This window comes from Podarcis vaucheri (genome assembly GCF_965113315.1).
Source record: "Podarcis vaucheri genome assembly, chromosome: 15".
Taxonomy (NCBI): domain Eukaryota; kingdom Metazoa; phylum Chordata; class Lepidosauria; order Squamata; family Lacertidae; genus Podarcis; species Podarcis vaucheri.
Window position 1 is genome coordinate 3,642,223 of NC_138753.1, and position 19,818 is coordinate 3,662,040.

Here is a 19,818-nt window from a genome sequence, read left to right on the forward strand (position 1 = left end):
AGGAGGGAGAAGGGACTGATGGGCTGCCCTTCATCTCTTCCCCACCTCCCGGAAAATCCAGCAAGAGCCGCACACAGGCTCTGCTCAGCGCTCCCTTTAAAGAGCTGTGAAGAGCATGTCTGCGGCTCTTGCTGGCTTTTCCCCAAGGAGGGAGAAGGGCAGCCCATCTTATGGTTGGGTGCATCCAGTGGCGTAGCGTGGGTTGTCAGCACCCGGGGCAGGGCAAGTAATTTGCGCCCCCTAACCCGTGGATTTGCGCCCCCCCTAACCCTAACCCGGTGCGGCCAGCCCCCCCTGCACCCCCCACGCTACGCCACTGGGTGCATCTTATAGAGCGAAAAATACGGTATATACATAATGTAAGCCCTAGCAGCCCAGTACAAATGCTGAAATCCTGATGCCCTGCTCATGCTATTCCTCCATGCAATGTTGCTTCCTGCCTCCAGGTTCCACCTGGTGATGTCTGGGAATGCTTGTGGTGATGGAATTGCTGCTGAGGAATGAGATCTTCTTGGTTGAAAGAGATCCTTGTGCAAAAGGGCTGTGATGCCCATGGTTGAGCTGGGACCTTGGTAAGGAGGCAGGCGCCCACCCACCCACCCACCCACACAAACCTCATTCAGCAATATGGAACTGCTCCATTTCGAAGAAATCTAGCAGAGGAATGTCTGTCCCACAGTGGGGATTGGTGCCCATTGGGACCGATGGGGCAGAAGGCAGGGAGCCCAACAGCCGGGGCAATTGCAGCCAGAGCAAACTCCGTCTAGTTTTGTGTCCATCTTCCTTCCTCTTGAGCTGTACAAGGAGCAACACTGGAAGCAGGACATGAGCTCAACAGCAAATCTCTCCCTAGTTGTCATTCCCAGCACTTGGCATACTGTGGAAGGGGCAGCATAGCCACTGTGTCTAGTAGACACTGGCAGACGTGTCCTCAATTACCGTATTTTTCGCCCTATAGGACACACTTTTCCCCCTCCAAAAATGAAGGGGAAATGTGTGTGCATCCTATGGGGCGAATGCAGGCTTTCGCTGAAGCCTGGAGAGCGAGAGGGGTCCGTGCGCACTGACCCCTCTGGCTCTCCAGGCTTCGCGGACCTCTCCGCAAGCAGCGGGAGCACTCCCGCTGCTTGCGGAGAGTTGCCTGCATGCCAAAGCTTGCGCGCGCTGAGATCAGCGCGTCCAGGCTTCGCGGACCTCTCCGCAAGCAGCGGGAGCCAGCGCTGGGCTCCCACGGCTTGCAGAGAGCTGCCTGTTTGGGGGCTGGGGTCGGGGGAAGCTCGGGCCTCCCCCGCCCCAGCCCCGCGCCTGGAGGGGGGAATAATTTCCCCCCCTTTATTTCCCCCCCAAAAAACTAGGTGCGCCTTATGGGACGGTGCGTCCTATAGGGTGAAAAATACGGTAATCTGTGTGGCCCACTTTTGAAGCATTGGTGGACATCGCTGCCTCTTGCGAGAGCAAATTCCATTGTCGTATGAAGTACTTTCATCTTCAAAGCTTCCATTATGTCAGATGGCCCAAGTTCTAGTAGTCTTGCCTCATCCTTGTTGCTTCAGTTCCCACCTTTGTTTCCAAGCTTCAGGCTCATGTGGGGATAATGATCCTGCCGTACCTCGCCAGGTTGTAGTGAGGATCAGTGTGCTACTGGCCACGAAACGCTTTCGACTTATTAAAACGCGCCCTCCGTCATTATTTGGTTGGAAAACTAATTGTCTCTTGCCTGCACCTGAGGAATCCGACCGCAAGATAATTAGCCTGCTTTCTTTCACTGCAAATGATTCCTGGGTGTCCATAAAAGAAGAAGGGGGGGGGGGACAAAGAAATCAAAATGATGAAAGCTCTCCGGATGGTTTTGAGATAATGTTCAGGTGTCCTTCCTTCGTCATCGTTATGACTCAACCTCTTTTGCATGGATAATTGGCGATGGTGGCGTCTTTCCCCAGCTCTGAGTAGCCAAGAAATTTGTGGTCTAGCAAGTTTGTCTCTTTTCGTAGCCAACCTGTGGATCCTGTGTAACTCAGCAGGCATTGAAAAGCACCTCAGTGCTATACTTATCCAGGGAAACTGCACCCAAGTCAGAAGAGGGATGTGTCCCTGCCTCACGTTTTGGGGATTTATTTTAAGCTACGAGAGACGGGATATTTATTTAGTCCTTTCGCACCTTTGAGGGATGTCACAACAGGAACTCTAACAGCAACCAAGGATCTTTGGATTTCCCCTCCAGGTATTCTCTGGACCAGTTTTCTTCCTAACTCTTGGCAGATGGGGATCCTTTAACCAAGGTGAGCCTTTGTGATTGTGTCGTAAACATCTTTGTTTTGAGCAGATATTCTCTTAAGGAGATTCTCTCCATCAGGAAAAAAAACAAAACAAAAACTCAGCAGGCTCTTGATGCGTTGCTAGATATGTTTTCATTTCTCTCCCATTTATTTTTTAAAGCTTGTGGGGTCAAAAGTGACTGCTCGGTTTTTTTCGTCGTCAGTCTAATCTCCATTTTTCATTTGACATTCTAATTTGTTTTGAGGCTTTGTCTGGGAGAAGTGATGAGTTTTGTTGCAGTTCTTGACTTTGCTGTAAGCAGCTGAGTGTATATGAATGTGCTCAAGGGTCCTAAGGACCAAATAGTGAGACATGCACCACAAAAGTCATCATCTATTAGATTTCCCACCTGCCCTTCACCATTTAAAAACAGAACATTCAAACCTTTTAAAATTAATTACAGTCAAGGGAACAGTGTGGCCCCATCCCCCCTCTTAAACACTCAAGTGTCAAAAGCCGGGATAAAAAGTTAAATGTGAAGAAGGCATGGGGGTGGGAATTAGATGTTGTTAAAAGATGTGAGATGAGCTAAAAGTGGATTGGGTGGGGGAAAAAGAAAAAAAAAATCTTGGCAAAAATCCAGCCAGATTGTTTGCTTTCATACATGCTAGCTCCATAGATGCTGCGTTGTGTTTTATGGAAATCTAATTTGAACAGTCCTCTTAAAAGTAAAACCCCAAAGAATGCTCATGTACAAGCACCAGTGAGAAAGTGTGGGTGGGTGTGAAATAATGTGTGTTCTCCAGATGTGGAGATATAGCAGCCTTGCTGGTTTTACTCTTTCACTGGTGAAGAGTAGCAGATCAGCAGAATAAGGTAGCAGCTTCCTGTATTCCTGTTTAATCAACCCTTTATTCAAAACCATGAGGTCTAGAATCTTACTGTATAAGGGTTCCCAGACGGGTCTGCGAGCTTCATTCAGGCAGTCCATGGCAGGCCTGTGAAAATACAACTATAACTCGTACAGTGCATTACAGTTGCGACAAATAGCTAGGGCTGCCATATGCCCTGGATTTCCGGGACATGTCCTGAAATTCGCCTCCCAAAATGTCCTGGATTATTTTTCAGAAATTGGGCAAATGACATGGAAAACCAGCAATGGGGGTTAAATCCTTCCAAAAAATTCCTTTAAAAAAACCTTTAAAAACTCAACAATTTGGGGGCCTTCCTGAAAAAAAGATCAACAACTGTGGTCATTCAAATGAGGGGAAATGTCTGGGGACCACTGGTCTAGAGGAAGGGCCATAGCTCAGTGGTAGAACGTCTGCCTCACATGCTGATGGTAGCAGTACCTGTTTCCAGGTAGGGCTAGGCAGCCACCCCTGTGAAATCCTGGATAGCAGCTGCCAGTCAGTGTAGACAATACTGAGCTGGATGGGGGCACAGGGGAGAAGAAGATGCCATTTCAAGGTCAAGGGTCAAAGGCCAGGGTGAAGAGGTGCATCTTCAGCATCCCACGTGATACAGTGGTACCTCAGGTTATGTACTTAATTCATTCCGGAGGTCCGTTCTTAACCTGAAACTGTTCTTAACCTGAAGCACCATTTTAGCTAATGGGGCCTCCTGCTGCCGCCACGCTGCCGGAGCACAATTTCTGTTCTCATCCTGAAGCAAAGTTCTTAACCTGAAGCACTATTTCTGGGTTAGCAAAGTCTGTATCCTGAAGTGTCTGTAACCTGAAGCGTATGTAACCTGAGGTACCACTGTATTTGGGTGATGTGAAGGAGATAAGCAAGGATTTCTGACCCTCGGTTGTTTTAATAACGGCAGCAACCAAACGACTCTTTCTCCCACCCTGCCAAATCAATTGCTGAAAGTAAGAAAGCTGGTGAACAGAGGAGCATAACCAGGTCTCCATCCAGTTCTGGTACTCCAAACAAAGCCCCAGGCCCAGAATGAGTCAATTCTAAGTTTCAAGGACACCTTCTGGACAGGACAAAAACAAGGAGGAAGTGAGGGAGGGTCAGAGAGGGGTGTGGCTTGGGGAAAGAGGGTGTGGCCTGTGAGAGAGTCCCAAGGGCCGGACAGAAAGGCTTGTAGGGCCACATTTGGCATCCAGTTGGCCTGAGCTTCCCCACCCCTGGAGGAGTAGTATCTAGTTTGGTTCCCAGAAAGACTTGCAGCGTGGTGATATATCAATATGGCACAATCAACCAAGGGCAACAGCTGCATACCCCAACAATTCAGGAGAAAGCATGTGGTTATTTACGCCTATTCTTCCTTTAACGCCTAAGGAATTGGGGAAAACATTTCCTTGCAAAGTCTAACACAGCCTTTAAATCAGGCTTCCTCAAACTCGGCCCTCCAGATGTTTTTTGGCCTACAACTCCCATGATCCCTAGCTAGCAGGACCAGTGGTCAGGGATGATGGGAACTGTAGTCTCAAAACATCTGGAGGGCCGAGTTTGAGGAAGCCTGATTTAAATGATGGTCCTCATGTCGCCAGTGTCTGCCTTTAGTTAAAAACAAAGCAATATGATGCTGGGAAGGGGGAATGACTGCCCATGTCAAGAAGGGGGAGGGTATTCATGTTTTTTGGGGGGGGGCTGCCGGGGGTAAAGGAAAAGGGAGATCCTTCATTGAATACAATAAGGTGCAATTTTCCTATAGACCCTCCAATCACATCAGCGGATCTTGGAAGAGGAATTGAATGGGGCTTGTGTAGGCTTGGTAAATTGGTTCCCAAGTTTCAAGCCCTCAAGAGAGGTGGGGAAGTTGCTTAAAGAGGCTTCTGGATGTTGGGAACAGTTTCTGGGACACTGGGAGGCTAAACATGTTGCTTTGGGACAAATAATACTGCTTATGGTTCTACACTCGTGGTTCATTGCAGGGATTTGAACTATAGCCCATGCGGTCCCTTCCAATTCTATGATTCTACACTTTTGAGAGGGATGCGGGTGGCGCTGTGGGTTAAACCACAGAGCCTAGGACTTGCTGATCAGAAGGTCGGCAGTTCGAATCCCCGTAACAGGGTGAGCTCCCATTGCTCGGTCCCTGCTCCTGCCAACCTAGCAGTTCGAAAGAACGTCAAAGTGCAAGTGGATAAATAGGTACCACTCCAGTGGGAAGGTAAACGGTGTTTCTGTGCGCTGCTCTGGTTCACCAGAAGCGGCTTAGTCATGCTGGCCACATGACCTGGAAGCTGTACGCCAGCTCCCTCAGCCAATAAAGCGAGATGAGCGCCGCAACCCCAGAGTCAGTCACGACTGGACCTAATGGTCAGGGGTCCATTTACCTTTACCCTTATACTTTTGAGTGTTGCTCACTCTGCTACACTTGCCAATGAGCAATTGTTTAGAAAAGACAACCTAAATCTCCAGGATTGTCATAATCTCAGAGATGTTGACTTTGTAAAGCCACAAAGAGCTTCTCACAACCTGTGGGAATATGCAAAATTACTTGAGGCTGGGGTGGGAGAGGAATTAAATTCTGTTCACACTGAAAGGCAAATGTCCACACTTTGTGAAACAATGCACAAACTGAAATGCAAAGATCCTTCGAAATGCACATTTCCCTTGAATTTTGCACCACAGTTCTCCAGCCCAGTGTCCAAAGATGTATATACTGAGGCAATTAGTGCATTAAAATAACATTCAGAATTACAAAAAATGCTAAAGATTTCCTTTAAGAGGAAACCAGAAGCTTATCTTCTGGGGATTACAGATTTGGATATCCCGCAGAAAATGAAGGGTATCTTTTTAAATGCTACGGTAGCAGCTAGAGTTCTTGTTGCTACAAAATGGAAGAGTGATGAAATCCTCTCTTTTCATGAATGGATTCAAAAACTGACAGAATATGTGGTTAGATAGCCTATCAGAAAAAATAAAAAGCCAACCAAAACAGGAATTTGTTTCAAAATGGGAGGTCTTCAAAGTTTATATGCAAAATAATTATAACAGTTTAAACTCTGTTTCAGCATTTGAAGTTCCATAGTAGTGTTAAGAAAGATAAGAGAGCTAAGATAAATTAAGCATTAGTTAATCTATGATAAAAGTGTGTACTGGCAACAAGTAACATATAATTGAAACAGGGAATAGACGGGAGGTTGGGTCTATAGTCCAAAGACCTTTTTTTGCTTTATAGTTTTGTAATTAATACAGTGGTACCACTGGTTGCGAATGGGATCCGTTCCGGAGCCCCATTCGCAACATGAGCAGAACGCAACCCGTGTCTCTGTGTGTGGAGGTCCCATTCGCCACTTCTGCGCATGCACATGACGTCATTTTGCGTGTCTGCGCATGCGTGAGCGGCGAAACTAGGAAGTAACCCTTTCCGGTACTTCCAGGTCACCGCGGGACGCAACCTGAAAAGACATAACCTGAACCAAATGTAACAAGATGCATTACTGTATTGTGTTTATTTCTACTTTCATTTGTATTTTTGTTTTTTGGTATAATAACAATAATAATAATAATAATAATAATAATAATAATAATAATGGGGGCCCCAGTTTCGCTGGGGTCGCAGAGGGCGTCTAAGTGCGATCTCATTGATGACTGCCAAGAGCTGGTTATTCCAGCTCTCGACAAGCTCATCTAATGAGCCGCCAGGGGGACAGGGTCCTGCAAGATCTGACAGAATCCATCAGGATCCATCAGCCTCCATAGACGAACCCAAATAGGCTCGCCACCCAAGCGGCGGGGGGTCAATCCTGGCTTTCATATCGTAGTGATCAGACCATGGCACTTTCACAGGGGAGGACATGATCACATCTATACCTGTGCCAAATATCAAATCCAGTGTGTGTTCTGCTTGGTGTGTAGGGCCCACAACAAACTGGGAGAGCCCTAGTGTCACCAGGTCCAGAGCCCATGAAGAGGGGGCGGCATCAGCATGGGCATTGAAGTCCCCCGAAACCAATCGGTTAGGGAACTCCAAGGCCCAGCCGGCCACTGCCTCCAGTAGGCCTGACAGGGTGGCTGCTGGTGCGCTAGGTGGCCGGTACACCAGCCAGACAGCCTAGCTCTCCTTGGTGCCCCACACCAGGCCAACACATTCAATGCCAGAGATCAATGGCACTGGCAGAGCCCTGAAAGAGCAATCCTCACAGATTAACAACGCCATCCCTCTCCCCCGACCCACAGTCTGCGATTGGTGAAGGAAGGAGAAACCCAGGGGATGCCATCTCATGCAAGGTGACTGTTTCACCTTCGCACACAAAGGTCTCCATCACGCAAGCCAGGTCAACCCCCTGCGAGGGGAAAAAGTCTCTCAGGGTGGCAGTTTTGCTGCCTATAGACCTGGCATTGCACAGCACCAATGACGGAGGTAGGTAATCCCTGCTCGCCCTACCTTCGTCCCTTGGGATGGGGTGCAGATTGGAAGGGGTTCGAGCATCTTTGTATCTCAAACCCCTTCGCCTACAATATCTGCCCTCACCGCCATACCTCCCTCGCCCCTCAACGGTGGTGATCCCAAGCCCCATGCCAGTCTCCCTTGTAATGGAATATCTATTTAATGGTATATCATCCCTGGTCCAGGTCTCCTGAATCAAAAGAGTGTGATGTTGAGATAAAAAGTCAGTGAAGCTTTTATCCCTGATAGATGCAGCCCATCCAGCTACATTCCAGGTTGGCGTTATGCCGGCCTGTTAGCTGTCAGTCCCTCCTTCCCTCATGGGATGGTTGGGGGGCTGTTAATTCCTTCTGTGCTTTTGGAAGAATTAGAGAGGCACGTGCTGCAAAGTGAGGACTGTTGGCTAGCAAAGAGCCAGCTTCCTGATCAGGGACCTCATTTGTCCTGTTCTGCCAGAGATATAATGGGAACAGCTGGTCCTCCTGTGTAAGGGTAAATATCTGGGCACCAGTTGAGTCGTAAGTTCTGGAGGGATTGGGCAAAAGTCTGTGTGAGGCCTGAGTACTATTGTGAGATTTCAACTGTCTGTTGGTGACACGAGGTTCCTTGAAGGTTATTAGCATGGGAAGGTCAGTGCTATCAAACTCCCCCTCTTCATCACTATCACTTGGGAAGGGTTTGTACAGATGCACATGTGGCCTTCTTCAGGATGGAGAGCTGTTAGGTATATTTGAATGTTTTGATTCCAGCTCCAGTGTCCTTTTGTTTTGAGTTGAGATCTCAGACCTTATGCTTACTAATATCCTCTTGAATTCTTATACAGTGGTACCTCGGGTTAAGTACTTAATTTGTTCTGGAGGTCCGTTCTTAACCTGAAACTGTTCTTAACCTGAAGACCACTTTAGCTAATAGGGCCTCCTGCTGCCGCTGCGCCGCAGGAGCATGATTTCTGTTCTCATCCTGAAGCAAAGTTCTTAACCCGAGGTACTATTTCTGGGTTAGTGGAGTCTGTAACCTGAAGCGTATGTAACCCGAGGTACCACTGTAGTTCTAAACTCAAGGTTTTATCCTCCCCCTTCATGCAACTGACGTCTCTGTTGATAAATTTAGTTTCATTTTCGAAAATTGGCTTGGATTCCCTGCCAGAGATCAGCTGTCTCACTGTTTCATCCTTGAAGACCCTTATTGGGTAAAGGAAGTGAGTCCACCATAAGATGTTTTTTATCTGCATAAGTCGGGACAGGAGGGCAGGCTTACCGAAAGTCATAAGTAAGCGTTTGGTATTTCTTATGCTGGGCAGAAAATGGAAATTTTCCAGATCTACTTTTTGGTAGTGGCAGTTCAAAAGCCTAGCTAAGGGCGTCATAACTGACCTGTAATTCGTCCATCTGTGCAAATTGTGGTGGATCTTGAGCACTATCTCATTCTTTTGAAGGACTTGGCAAGACCTTGTTACATCTGGGACTCAGGTTGGTGAAACACTGACACAACTGTGCCTTGTCCTCCTTTTAACCCTTTGAGAGTTTGTGGAGGAGGAGCACATGTCCAAATTTTCCTCTGTATTGACTATTTTAATCAGACCATAGTTTCTGCAGACACCATGCAAATTTCTTGGTAAGGGTGTATGTCTGGAATCTGCTGAATATAAGCTCCTCTACTGTCTTGTTCTAATGAGAAGAGTGGGTCAGTGTTTGGGATAGGGGGAACCCCTTTTGTTCCTGTCCTCTGTGTCAGATCATCTTCCCTCCCTGAAAGGGGGGCATTCCCATGGCTCAATTACTTACAATTTGTTCGGTTTCCTGGCTGGGGATGGCAGTGTTGGTTTTCAACTGCTTCTCTGCTTTAGAGGATTTGTGAGTCCCAATTATGCTGTTTGGGCTCTTCCTGCCTCGTTTTCCCCTTCCGGCAGTCATTCCGATAAAGTTTGCAGAGTTCTATCAAGCTAGAACCAAATCTTCACAACAATGTGTCAGTCCAAAGTTTTAGCCAGAAACAAAACTGCAAGTCAGTCACAGAGGCTGCAAACGGGCTTCAACGGGCGTCTAATTGTTGCGGTAAATCAAGTTGAGTAATAATAAAACATTAAAACAGTAAACTAAACAAGGATAGGCGATGAGGTAATAAGGCGACCCATAAAACTGGACCACCTGTTTAGGCTGTTGGCATTTGGGATGAACACAGGTGTATGTGGGGTTGAGGGGGTGGGAGGTGAGAGCAGTGGTGTAGCGTGGGGGGTGCAGGGGGGGCGGCCGCACCGGCCGCACCATCTGGGGGTTAGGGTTAGGGGGCGCAAATCCATGGGTTAGGGGGCGCAAATTATTTGCCTTGCCCCGGGTGCTGACAACCCACGCTACGCCACTGGGCGAGAGACCTGCAAATAAATGCACACTCACTCTTTGTGAGATCAAACAATTTGTTTGTTTTTAAATCGCACTACATTAATGCAGGTTAATTTTGTACGGACAGCCAAGTTGACCCACGGGATCCTCTCTTCCAGGACGATGATCAGAGATAGCAGGGAGATGGCTCCTCTCATGGGCAGCAAGAAAGCAAATCCGCCGGGGACCCCGCCGACAGCTCCCCAAGAGAAGAAAAGGTAAGGAGCAGCATCAGGCAAAATGCTGCAAAGGCAGCCAATGGGCGTCTTTGATATTTGTGTTGTTTGCCTTTTTCAGAAACATAATGGGCATCTGTTTGGCCCCTGTGAGAACAGGAAGCTGGACTAGATGGGCTACTGGCCTGATCCAGCGGGCTGCTCTTATGAAAAAGGCAAGTCACGCTCTCTTCTCAAGCAGCAGGTCGCCTTCGTAAATTTGCACCCAAGCTTCTGCAGATCTAGGGACGCAGGTGGCGCTGTGGGTTAAACCACAGAGCCTAGGGCTTGCCGATCAGAAGGTCGGCGGTTCGAATCCCCGCGATGGGGTGAGCTCCCTTGCTCGGTCCCTGCTCCTGCCCACCTAGCAGTTCAAAAGCACGTCAAAGTGCAAGTAGATAAATAGGTACCACTCCAGCGGGAAGGTAAACGGCGTTTCTGTGCGCTGCTCTGGTTCGCCAGAAGCGGCTGAGTCACGCTGGCCACATGACCCGGAAGCTGTCTGCGGATAAACGCTGGCTCCCTCGGCCTATAGAGCGAGATGAGTGTGCAACCCCAGAGTCGGTCATGACTGGACCTAATGGTTGGGGTTTCCTTTACCTTTCTGCAGATCTAGGCTCCATCACTAGGAACAGAACTTCCCAAACCTTTCATGTTGGTGACACACTTTTTAGACATGCGTCATTTCGTGACACAGTAATTCAGTTTTACTAGCAAACCGGAGTTTAAACTAACCCCTTTCCAGCCCTGGGAGGAGTATGGGGAGCATTCACGCCTACACACAGCAGCCGACACACTAACGTGTCGCAACACACAGTTTGGAAAGCTCTGATTGGAAATCTCACAAGATGAATTGGCAACGCATTTCCAAGGACCGGTGTAATTTTTAGAGTTGAAGTTACACAACCTTATAGTCCCCTTGGGGGACTCTTGCTATATCACACCCCATTCCATGCCCCTTCTTCCCCTAGCCACACCCCACACCCTCCTCTAGCGATTTTGACTAGCTGAAAATGTGTCCTTGAATTCTGATAATGCCTCTCGCCTGCTTGGGTGGAGGTGTGTGTGTGTGTGTGTGTGTGTGTGTGTGTGTGTGTGTGTGTGTGTGTGTAAATGTGAGACTAGGGCTGTGAGAGCCTAGGTTTAAATCCATACTCAGCCCCAAAGCTCACTGAGTGATGGGACAAAATTTGTTGTGAGGTTAAAGGCTGGGAAGCACCACAAATTCCTTGGAGGAAGGGTTATGGTATCAATGCAATCAACAGGAATGCTTTAAACTCTGCCTTCTGCCATGGATGCTTTAGTTGACATTCCTCCACTACCGGGGTTAGATTAGATGACTCTTGGCGTCCCTGCCAACTCTATGATTCTATGAAAATATACGGTGCTGCCATTTTGGGTGGGAGCTCTGCGCTGAGTCCTTTCCTCTCCCCACAGCAAATGGGATACTGACACTCTCTACTTGTTCCCCTGCTCCTGCTTCTGGCAGGGGAAAGGTGCACATTTCTCATGTAATGATGTCAGGATACAGGGTATGTTGAATATGGCAGTGTTCTTCAGGCCCCAGATGTCGCTGGACTACAACTCCCATCACCCCTGACCACCAGCTAAGCTGGCTGGGGACGATGGGAGCTGTGGTCCAGACAACATCTGAGTTGGCCTCCACAACCACCAAACTGAAGAACGCTGAAATATAGTATGGATTTTGGATGAACTGGACACACGGCTGCTGTTTCAAGCAGCAAATCCATGGGTGGCGATGGCGATGGCTTTCAAAATGTGCAAAGTTCCACTTTCAGAAGCAAAGGCCTACGAGACCCACTGCTGGAGGGCGGTGGTGATGGGCATATAAATGAGCTGAACCATGGCAGAGCGACCTCTTGTAGTTAGGGTTTCTACAACACACTCACCTCAAAGGCCGTGTTTTTTCAGCGGAAACAGTTCCACGCGCTCAGAGGTGACACGCCAGACACTGAGGAATCCCACGAAGCCTGCAGAGGGACAAGGCAGCCCTCGAAAGTTGACCAACCCAGTAGCCGCATGGTAAATGTTCCATTTATTTATCACACGTGTAAACCCCAGCTGTCCTCTGAGGTGCACACATGGAGTTTTTTTTTCAGCACACCCCAGTTATCGTCACAACAATCTAGTGAGGTATACTAGGTCAAGAAAGAGAGAGAGAGAGAGGGAGAGACTGGACCATGGTCACTCAGGCCACATTCATGCTAGTTTAAACCATCACAGCTTCCCCCGAAGAGCTGTAGAGTGTTGTTATCAGTGTTATTTTTCTAGAAAAAGAGGTGCCCAAACTCATGATGAGAGCTTGTTCTCTCTTGTTCTCTTATCATGGCAATGGCGCTCACCTGAGAGGTGTCAGAACTGAGTTCCGGCTGGAAAAAAGCCCTGTTTTTTTATGAGACCTCCCAAATCCCATAATTCTCTCTGAAGACGGATTGATAGTTAAACCAAGCTGGGAATGGTAGCTCTGTGAAGGGAAAGGGGTTTCTCATTAACAACTCTCAGCACCCTCTCAGATCCCAAAATCATTTAGGGGAAGCTTTTAAATCTGCAGTATGGTGTGAAGGTGGTCCCTGTATCTCCAACACAGTCTATGATGCCACATAAGATCTCTGTAGCCATGATGGTTCTGTGATTCAAGAGGGCCTTCTGCACATGCTCAGAGTATTCTCCTTCTTTTTAAAAATCAGGGTTAGCCAACAGGAATGCAGAAGCAGTTGTAAAGAAAGGAATGGCAGCTGAAGTAGGGGAGATGAGGAAGAGAAATGTGATTTGTGTGGTTCATAACTGAAGTTGTACACATGACAGCACAAAGCATGAGGGTGTAAGATGGGTGTAACTCCAGGGTCTAAAATTACCTAGCTGCACCACTTGGTAGAGCACATGGCTTTCCATGCAAAACGTTGGAAGTTCAATCCCTGGCATTGCCAGTTAAAAGGGGATCTGGTGACAGGTGATGAGAGAAACCCAATTTCTGCCTGACACCCTGGAGAGCAGCTGCCAGTCAGAGCAGGTGATAATGGGCTAGATGCAGAAAATGCTTGACCTAAAGTGACACACAGCTGAAGGCTGCTTCCTGTGTTCCTGACATCCTTTGCTCTCTTCAGTTCTCAGCCTTCCTTCCTTCCTTCCTTCCTTCCTTCCTTCCTTCCTTCCTTCCTTCCTTCTCCCTTTCTGGTTTAATTAAATTTGTATATAACTTCCCTTTAAAAGGTTCCATAGTGATTTACAAGCCACAAAAAATAGATGTTCAATTTTAAACAGATTTAATGTGTTTAAAGAATCCGTTTAACAAGATTTATTTCATTCCATTTATGAATTGCTGCATCTTTACCTCACCTTGTCCTCCAAGGAGCTCTGGCTTACATGGTCCTCCCCCTTCTTGTTTAATCCCCCCTGCGAAGTAAGTTTGGCAGAGATGCAGTGAGTGGCTCAAGGTCACCCAGTGAGCTTCATGGCTGAGTGGGCATTTAGACCCTGGTCTCCCAGGTCCTCGTCGGACACCCTAGACACCACACCACAACAAGTAATATCATTGGCACTGCCTGAACACCCAAGAAAACAAAACAAGAGTTTGGCTAGCATTGAAACAATGATGATGTTGGTGCCTTCCTAGGAAGTGCAGTCCACAATCCATTCTATTTAAATCCTGTTTAAAATCGAGACTGATGACAAGATCCGGGAAACTCACATGCCTGCTCATGGCTTTGTTGATGTTGTAACTCGAACAGACAAGATAAATGCTCGTCACCTCACTTCTAATCATCCACTCATATCCAGCTGTTAGGTTTAAGCCTCTCGCACCAGCCCAAGAAGGCGGGTGTAGCCAATGCACTTTCCTGTCTTCCTGGTGAAAACGGGGTGCGGCCCAAAACATTCCTATGGTGTAAGCAACAGTGACCACGTGAGCAGATTTAATTGCAAGGAATGCTCCTCTGTGCTCCATTTAATTACATGTCTCACTGCTTCTTCTGCTGTTGTCCATCAGGCACCGATGGGAGGGTTTCTAAACCTGGAGTTTTGCGGCGCTCTTGAAGTGGGATGTTTTTATTCAATTCGACCCAATTTGAAGGTTCTGGGATTGCTTGCAGATTGGAATGATCAGGTGGCTTAAAAAGAGGATTAAATTCACGGAGGATAGGTCATCAGTGGCTACCAGCCACAATGGCTGTGCTGTGCCTCAATGGTCAAAGGCATCTGAATAGAAGCTGCTGGGAATTGCAAGCAGGGAGAGTCGCTGTTTTGTTCAGGTGCCGTGTGTGGGCTTCCCATGGAGGGCATCTGGCTGGCTACTGTGAGAACAGGATGCTGAACTGAGTGGCCTCTCTTTGCTCTGGTCCAGCACAGCTAGGCTATTCTAAGGTTTCAATGCCTGGATAGCTCAGTTAGTTACAGCACAGTGCTGTTAACAGGTTCGATCCCCGTACCAGAAAGCTGCATATTCTTGCAATGCAGGGGTTACACTAGATCAGGCATCCCCAAACTCGGCCCTCCAGCTGTTGTTGGACTACAACTCCCATCATCCATAGCTAACAGGACCAGTGGTCAGGGATGATGGGAATTGTAGTCCCAAAACAGCTGGAGGGCCGAGTTTGGGGATGCCCACACTAGATAATCCTCAGGGTCCTTTATAACTCTACAGTTCTATGATTCCCATGCCTCTTTTTTGATGTTGACTCTCTCGCACCCCTTTACCTGAAAGTACAGGTGGGTTGACTTAGTAAGCCCATTTTTGAACAGGGAAGAATAGCAACATGCCCAGGAGAGGTGGGATGTGTCATCAAAGGGTGGGGAGGCTGTGATTTGTGGCCAGGTACCTATGGATAGTGCCTCAGTCATTCCCAGAAGGATCTTCAGTCATTCATTTCCCGCTTCCTTGTATAACTAGTATCAGAGTCAGCCTGCACACAGGCAATTCAGCTTTCTCTGGCTGTGCATGTAAGAAGTTAGCTTTATGCCTGAGCTGAACTATTTGCCACCTAGCTCAGTGCTGTATACGCCAGGGTAGGGAGGCTGTGGCCTTCCAGGTGTTGCTGGACTACAGCTCTCATAACCCCTGTCCATTGGGCATGCTGGCTGCTGGGAGCTGGAGTCCTACAACATCTGGAGGGCTACCAGTTTCTCTACACTGACTGGCAGTAGTAGCTGTCCAGGAATTTCAGGTAGGGAGTTTTTCCCACTGGGAACTGAACCTGCGGCTTCCTGCATGCAAAGCAGATGCTCAGCTACTAAGTTATGGTGCGTCATGTGTGTTTTCAAAATTAATCGTTGCTAGAGAGCACTCAGCTGGCAGAGCCTGAGACTCTTAATCTCAGGGTTGTGGGTTTGAGCCTGATGCTGGGCAAAAGATTTTTGCATTGCAGCGGGTTAGACTAGATGACCCTCATGGTCCCTTCCAACTCTACAATTGTATGATATCTGCAGTATTTCGGATCCTTTTCTGTACTTCTCCACATTTGCAAATAGCTGATTTAACTGCAAGAGTGATGGGCCAGAGCCAAGGTGGACAGGCTGACCTCTGCTTGGCTAGCTTGAATTAAGTGGGATCCAGTGCTCTATATATTTTGTGGCAGACTCCCTCACCTGCAAAGCCCCCTAAAACAGCTTTAAAAGATCCTCTTCAATCATTCAAACATTGCAGAAACCTTGTTGTGATTAGCTCCTCCTCCTCCATGCTCATCAGGCCATGCCTCCACACCTGAGGAGTTCCACGCTGAGTTGTCAATCACAGCTAAGCTCAGACCTCTGCCCAATCAGATACCCTTCCGTGCTCTAAGCAAGCTCCACCCTTTCATATGAAGCACTGCTCTTTGAGCTTCCAAGCTACATAGACTCTCAGGATAAAGCCTTAAGGTGACCTGGCCTCCCCACCCTCACCCGTCAAACTCGGCAGGCCTTGAGCTAGTTATTTGCTCAGGGTATTCATTTGCATAGTGCAATCAAAAGGCATTTCATTTGACAGAGTAACACATACAGTTACAACAGCTGCAACAACAAAAACATCCCTGCCCTCAAGAGCCTACGGTCTAAATTTTGATAGTACACAACTGTATTCTGTGATTACACACACACACACACACACACACACACAGAGAGAGAGAGAGAGAGAGAGAGAGAGAGAGAGAGAGAGAGAGTGCTTGCTTTGGTTGTGATGGAACTCATCAGGTTGGAGTATAGTCACATCTTTTTTTGGATGACAAAAGCAGCCATTATGTGCTTGCATCCAAGGCACCTTTATGAAGATATCTCATTTTTTTAGGATGCACACACACAGAGAGACACACACGGGGTGAAATTCAATTCAAGATGCATTTAAAGCTGGCCTTGTTGAATTCTCACTTTCCAAAACAATAAGCAAACCAAAACACAGCTGTCCTTTGCAATTTCTCACTTTCCTTTCCAAACTAGGCTATTTTTGCCACCTTGAGGACCAGAAACTTACCCTTTTGGGTTTTTTTTAATTTTGTTTTGTTTTTTGCTAGTTGAGAGACAGAGGAGGTGTGTATGGACAAATAGGAACCCTATTCAACCCCCAACTCTGGCTCCATACTAGCCTATCTTTGCCACCTTACTGACTAGGAACCTGCGGATACTGAGTCCAGTGGTAAACTTTGGACACTGATGCAGGGCTTGAACAGAAGTAAACGACACTCAGGGCTGTTATCCTCATCCTGCTCCCTAGAATCACTTTGCACAATGCACTGACATTTCTGCTTTCAATGGATGCTATTGCCATTGCTTTTAAACTGATCTTAGCAAAATGTAAACAGCTTGTTCCACCCCACCTTGCCTCTCGGGGCTTTGCAAAAGCTGCTGTGCTACTGTTTTCTGGCAGGACACTGATGTTTCCTCGGCTTTCTCTCTCTCTCTCTCTCTCCTCCCCATCCCATCCCTCTGTTCTAAAAACACCCACATTTTTGTGTGTGTTGTGTTTTGCTGTGTAAGCCCAGAGAAATGTGTCACACGCTGGCTTTGGAATCTGCCCACAGAGGCCCAGAGCATGGGAATGTGGGGCGTGAGCTTCTCACCCTTGGAGACAAGGCACTAAATTCAGAGCAAAGGGGGAGAAAGGGCTTCACCAGTTTGATCTGGAGGCAGTTCTCAGTTGGCTGACTCCACAAGCCAGCTAGACTGGAGATTATGAGCATGGATCAGATATGCTACCTGGGATCATAAGATAGACAGGTGCTTTCTCGCCCTATTAAATGTATTTATTTTATTTTTAAAACAACCTTCAATGTTAATTTATTGCCCCGCCTTTCCTCCGAGGAGCTCAAGATGGTTGTTTCTCCTCCCCCTGTTCTGTCCTCACAACAACCCTGCAAGCAGTTTAAGCTGAGAGTCAATAAACTGCCCCAAAGCCACCCAATGAGCTCCCTGGCTGAGTGGGGATTTGAACCCAGCACCCTAACCACTATATCACATTGGCTCTTGCTAATTTTGGCCCCACTGTGATTAACCACCCAAAAAAACTTCCTCAACCTCTAATGACAGCTGAAACACTGGGCTTGTGGCCTGTTTGTACTACCTGCTTCTTGCAGATATGCAGGTGAAGTGGATGGGATGCAAGCAGGCACATTCCACAGCCACACATGTTTCTAGTCCCCAGTGTTCCTTCTTGCCAGCTAGCTCCGGGGGTGGTGGGTGGGGAATCAAACTTGTTTCTCTTTTGCTGGCCAGACTCAAAACCTGACTCTGTTTTTTCCCCTCCTCTTTCGGAACACCCCCTCTCTCAGGCAGATCACTGGTCTCATCCCCCTCTTTGGCTGGTAGGTATGACCCACATTCCAAACTGACCTCCTTAACAATTATTGCTAGCGTTTGTTTATTCAGTTATTGTATTCTCTCATACACACACAAATCCTTTGGCTTCTCTGAAAGATACCTGTCTGGATTTATTTATTTTTCCGGTCAAACACAGATTCAATCAGTGGTGCTGTTAGGTAATTTTACAGTATAATACTGGGGGCTGGGAGCGGGGAGACCTATTTAGAAGGTATTGTACAATACTTCACTCCCTTAAAAATGCCAGCCCTGGTATGCTTGGGGGGCCTCTTGCTGAGCGGGGCCCCTGACTTCTGCCTGATAGCCCTACCTGATTTTTTATATACCGTATTTTTCGCCCTATAGGACACACTTTTCCCCCTCCAAAAATGAAGGGGAAATGTGTGTGCGTCCTATGGGGCGAATGCAGGGTTTCGCTGAAGCCTGGAGAGCGAGAGGGGTCGGTGCGCACCGACCCCTCTCGCTCTCCAGGCTTCAGGAAGCTCTCCGCAAGCAGCGGGAGCGCTCCCGCTGCTTGCGGAGAGTTGCCTGCATGCCGAAGCCTGTGCACGCTGAGATCAGCGTGTCCAGGCTTCGCGGACCTCTCCGCAAGCAGCGGGAGCCAGCGCTGGGCTCCCACGGCTTGCAGAGAGCTGCCTGTTTGGGGGCTGGTGTCGGGGGAAGCTCGGGCCGCCCCAGCCCCGCGCCTGGGGGGGAAATAATGTTTTCCCCCTTAATTTCCCCCCAAAAAAACTAGGTGCGCCTTATGGGACGGTGCGTCCTATAGGGCGAAAAATACGGTAGATGGAAGTGACAACATAAAGGGTTGAAAACTGGATGCTTAAATTTGCAACAAGCTCTCTAATTCAGGGTGGGAAACCCTTTTGAAGATCAAGGGCCGCATTGCCTGCTGGCCAACCTTCCGAGGGCCACTTGCCTGTGGTGGGTGGAGCCAGAGACAAAACGTGGTGGAGCAACAGGTGCATTTTTCACCTTTATGTAGTAGGTTAGTTTCTACACACACGGAAATGCCCCACACTCTATCCTTCATCCAGACAAGCAAGAGGCATTATCAGAATTCAAGGACACATTTTCAGCTGGGCAAAAAACATTCGAGGAAAATGTGAAGCAGGGCCAAAGTGCGGCAGTCTGATTGGTCAACCAGTGCCCATCAGATGCCTCCAGGAAGACAGAAAGGAGGGTACAAAGCCAACAGCCCTCCCCATGTTGTTGTCCTCAGCATTTCATAATTAGAGGTAGACTGCCCCTGTGTGTGGAGGTCCCACATATATCTGCCATGCACCAATGCAGAGCTTTTTTTTAATTGCCCCTCTGGAAAATGAAACACATATGGACAGGGGGGTGGCTGCTAGGCCTGTCGCTCTCTGTTTTTGCCCTCCTACTAATAATAGCTTTGATCCAATGTATTCAGCAGTTCCCACTTTTTTCTCGAGATTGAAGCCTTTGACACCAATGTCACACCAAGCCGGACGTCACCTCCCGTCTTCTCAAAGCCGATGGACTCCAATATCCGCCCGTGGTACGTACCAGATAACGCGCTTGCTTCCCTCCCGTTGCCAGGAAAAGGCACAGTCGGGTTTCCGCGATGCTGCTTGCCAGGGCGAATGCACCACAGCCCCCTGGTGAGCGTCACAAGCAAAAAGCCTTCTTCCCAGCTTCCCAGCCTTGTCACCCTTGGGGAAGAGAGGTAGGGTGGGGTGGAGGTGGGGAGGTTTGCTTGAGCTGTTGCTCTGAGGCTCAGCAGCAGGCCCACCTATCATCTACTCCACCATCCTAAGTGCCACTTCGACAGGTGGGCAGGACTGCCCACA

General features: G+C 48.1%; 1 protein-coding gene and 1 long non-coding RNA gene across 9 annotated transcripts in view; one reads left to right on the forward strand and one right to left on the reverse strand.

The window, feature by feature from the left end:
- The first annotated feature begins 1,405 nt into the window (after positions 1 to 1,405).
- TRPV3 (transient receptor potential cation channel subfamily V member 3) overlaps positions 1,406 to 19,818 on the forward strand; it is a 34,960-nt gene continuing 16,547 nt past the window's right edge. For 2 of the 8 annotated variants that reach the window (XM_082201734.1, XM_082201739.1), the window contains exons 1-5: positions 1,406 to 2,279; positions 10,109 to 10,207; positions 12,137 to 12,247; positions 17,959 to 17,991; positions 19,419 to 19,526. In XM_082201734.1, the coding sequence (XP_082057860.1) occupies positions 10,113 to 10,207; positions 12,137 to 12,247; positions 17,959 to 17,991; positions 19,419 to 19,526 (347 nt within the window). In that variant the 5' untranslated portion in view covers positions 1,406 to 2,279; positions 10,109 to 10,112. Of the gene's footprint in view, positions 2,280 to 10,058; positions 10,208 to 12,136; positions 12,248 to 17,958; positions 17,992 to 19,418; positions 19,527 to 19,818 lie in introns of all 8 variants that reach the window. The other 6 variants (XM_082201735.1, XM_082201736.1, XM_082201737.1 and 3 more) reach the window with 6 other exon arrangements.
- On the reverse strand, positions 2,879 to 16,352 carry LOC309520335. The gene is made up of 4 exons (XR_014214210.1): positions 13,562 to 16,352; positions 12,115 to 12,195; positions 9,396 to 9,565; positions 2,879 to 3,254 (listed from the first exon to the last, which is right to left on the reverse strand). It is a non-coding gene; the product is annotated as an uncharacterized lncRNA (long non-coding RNA).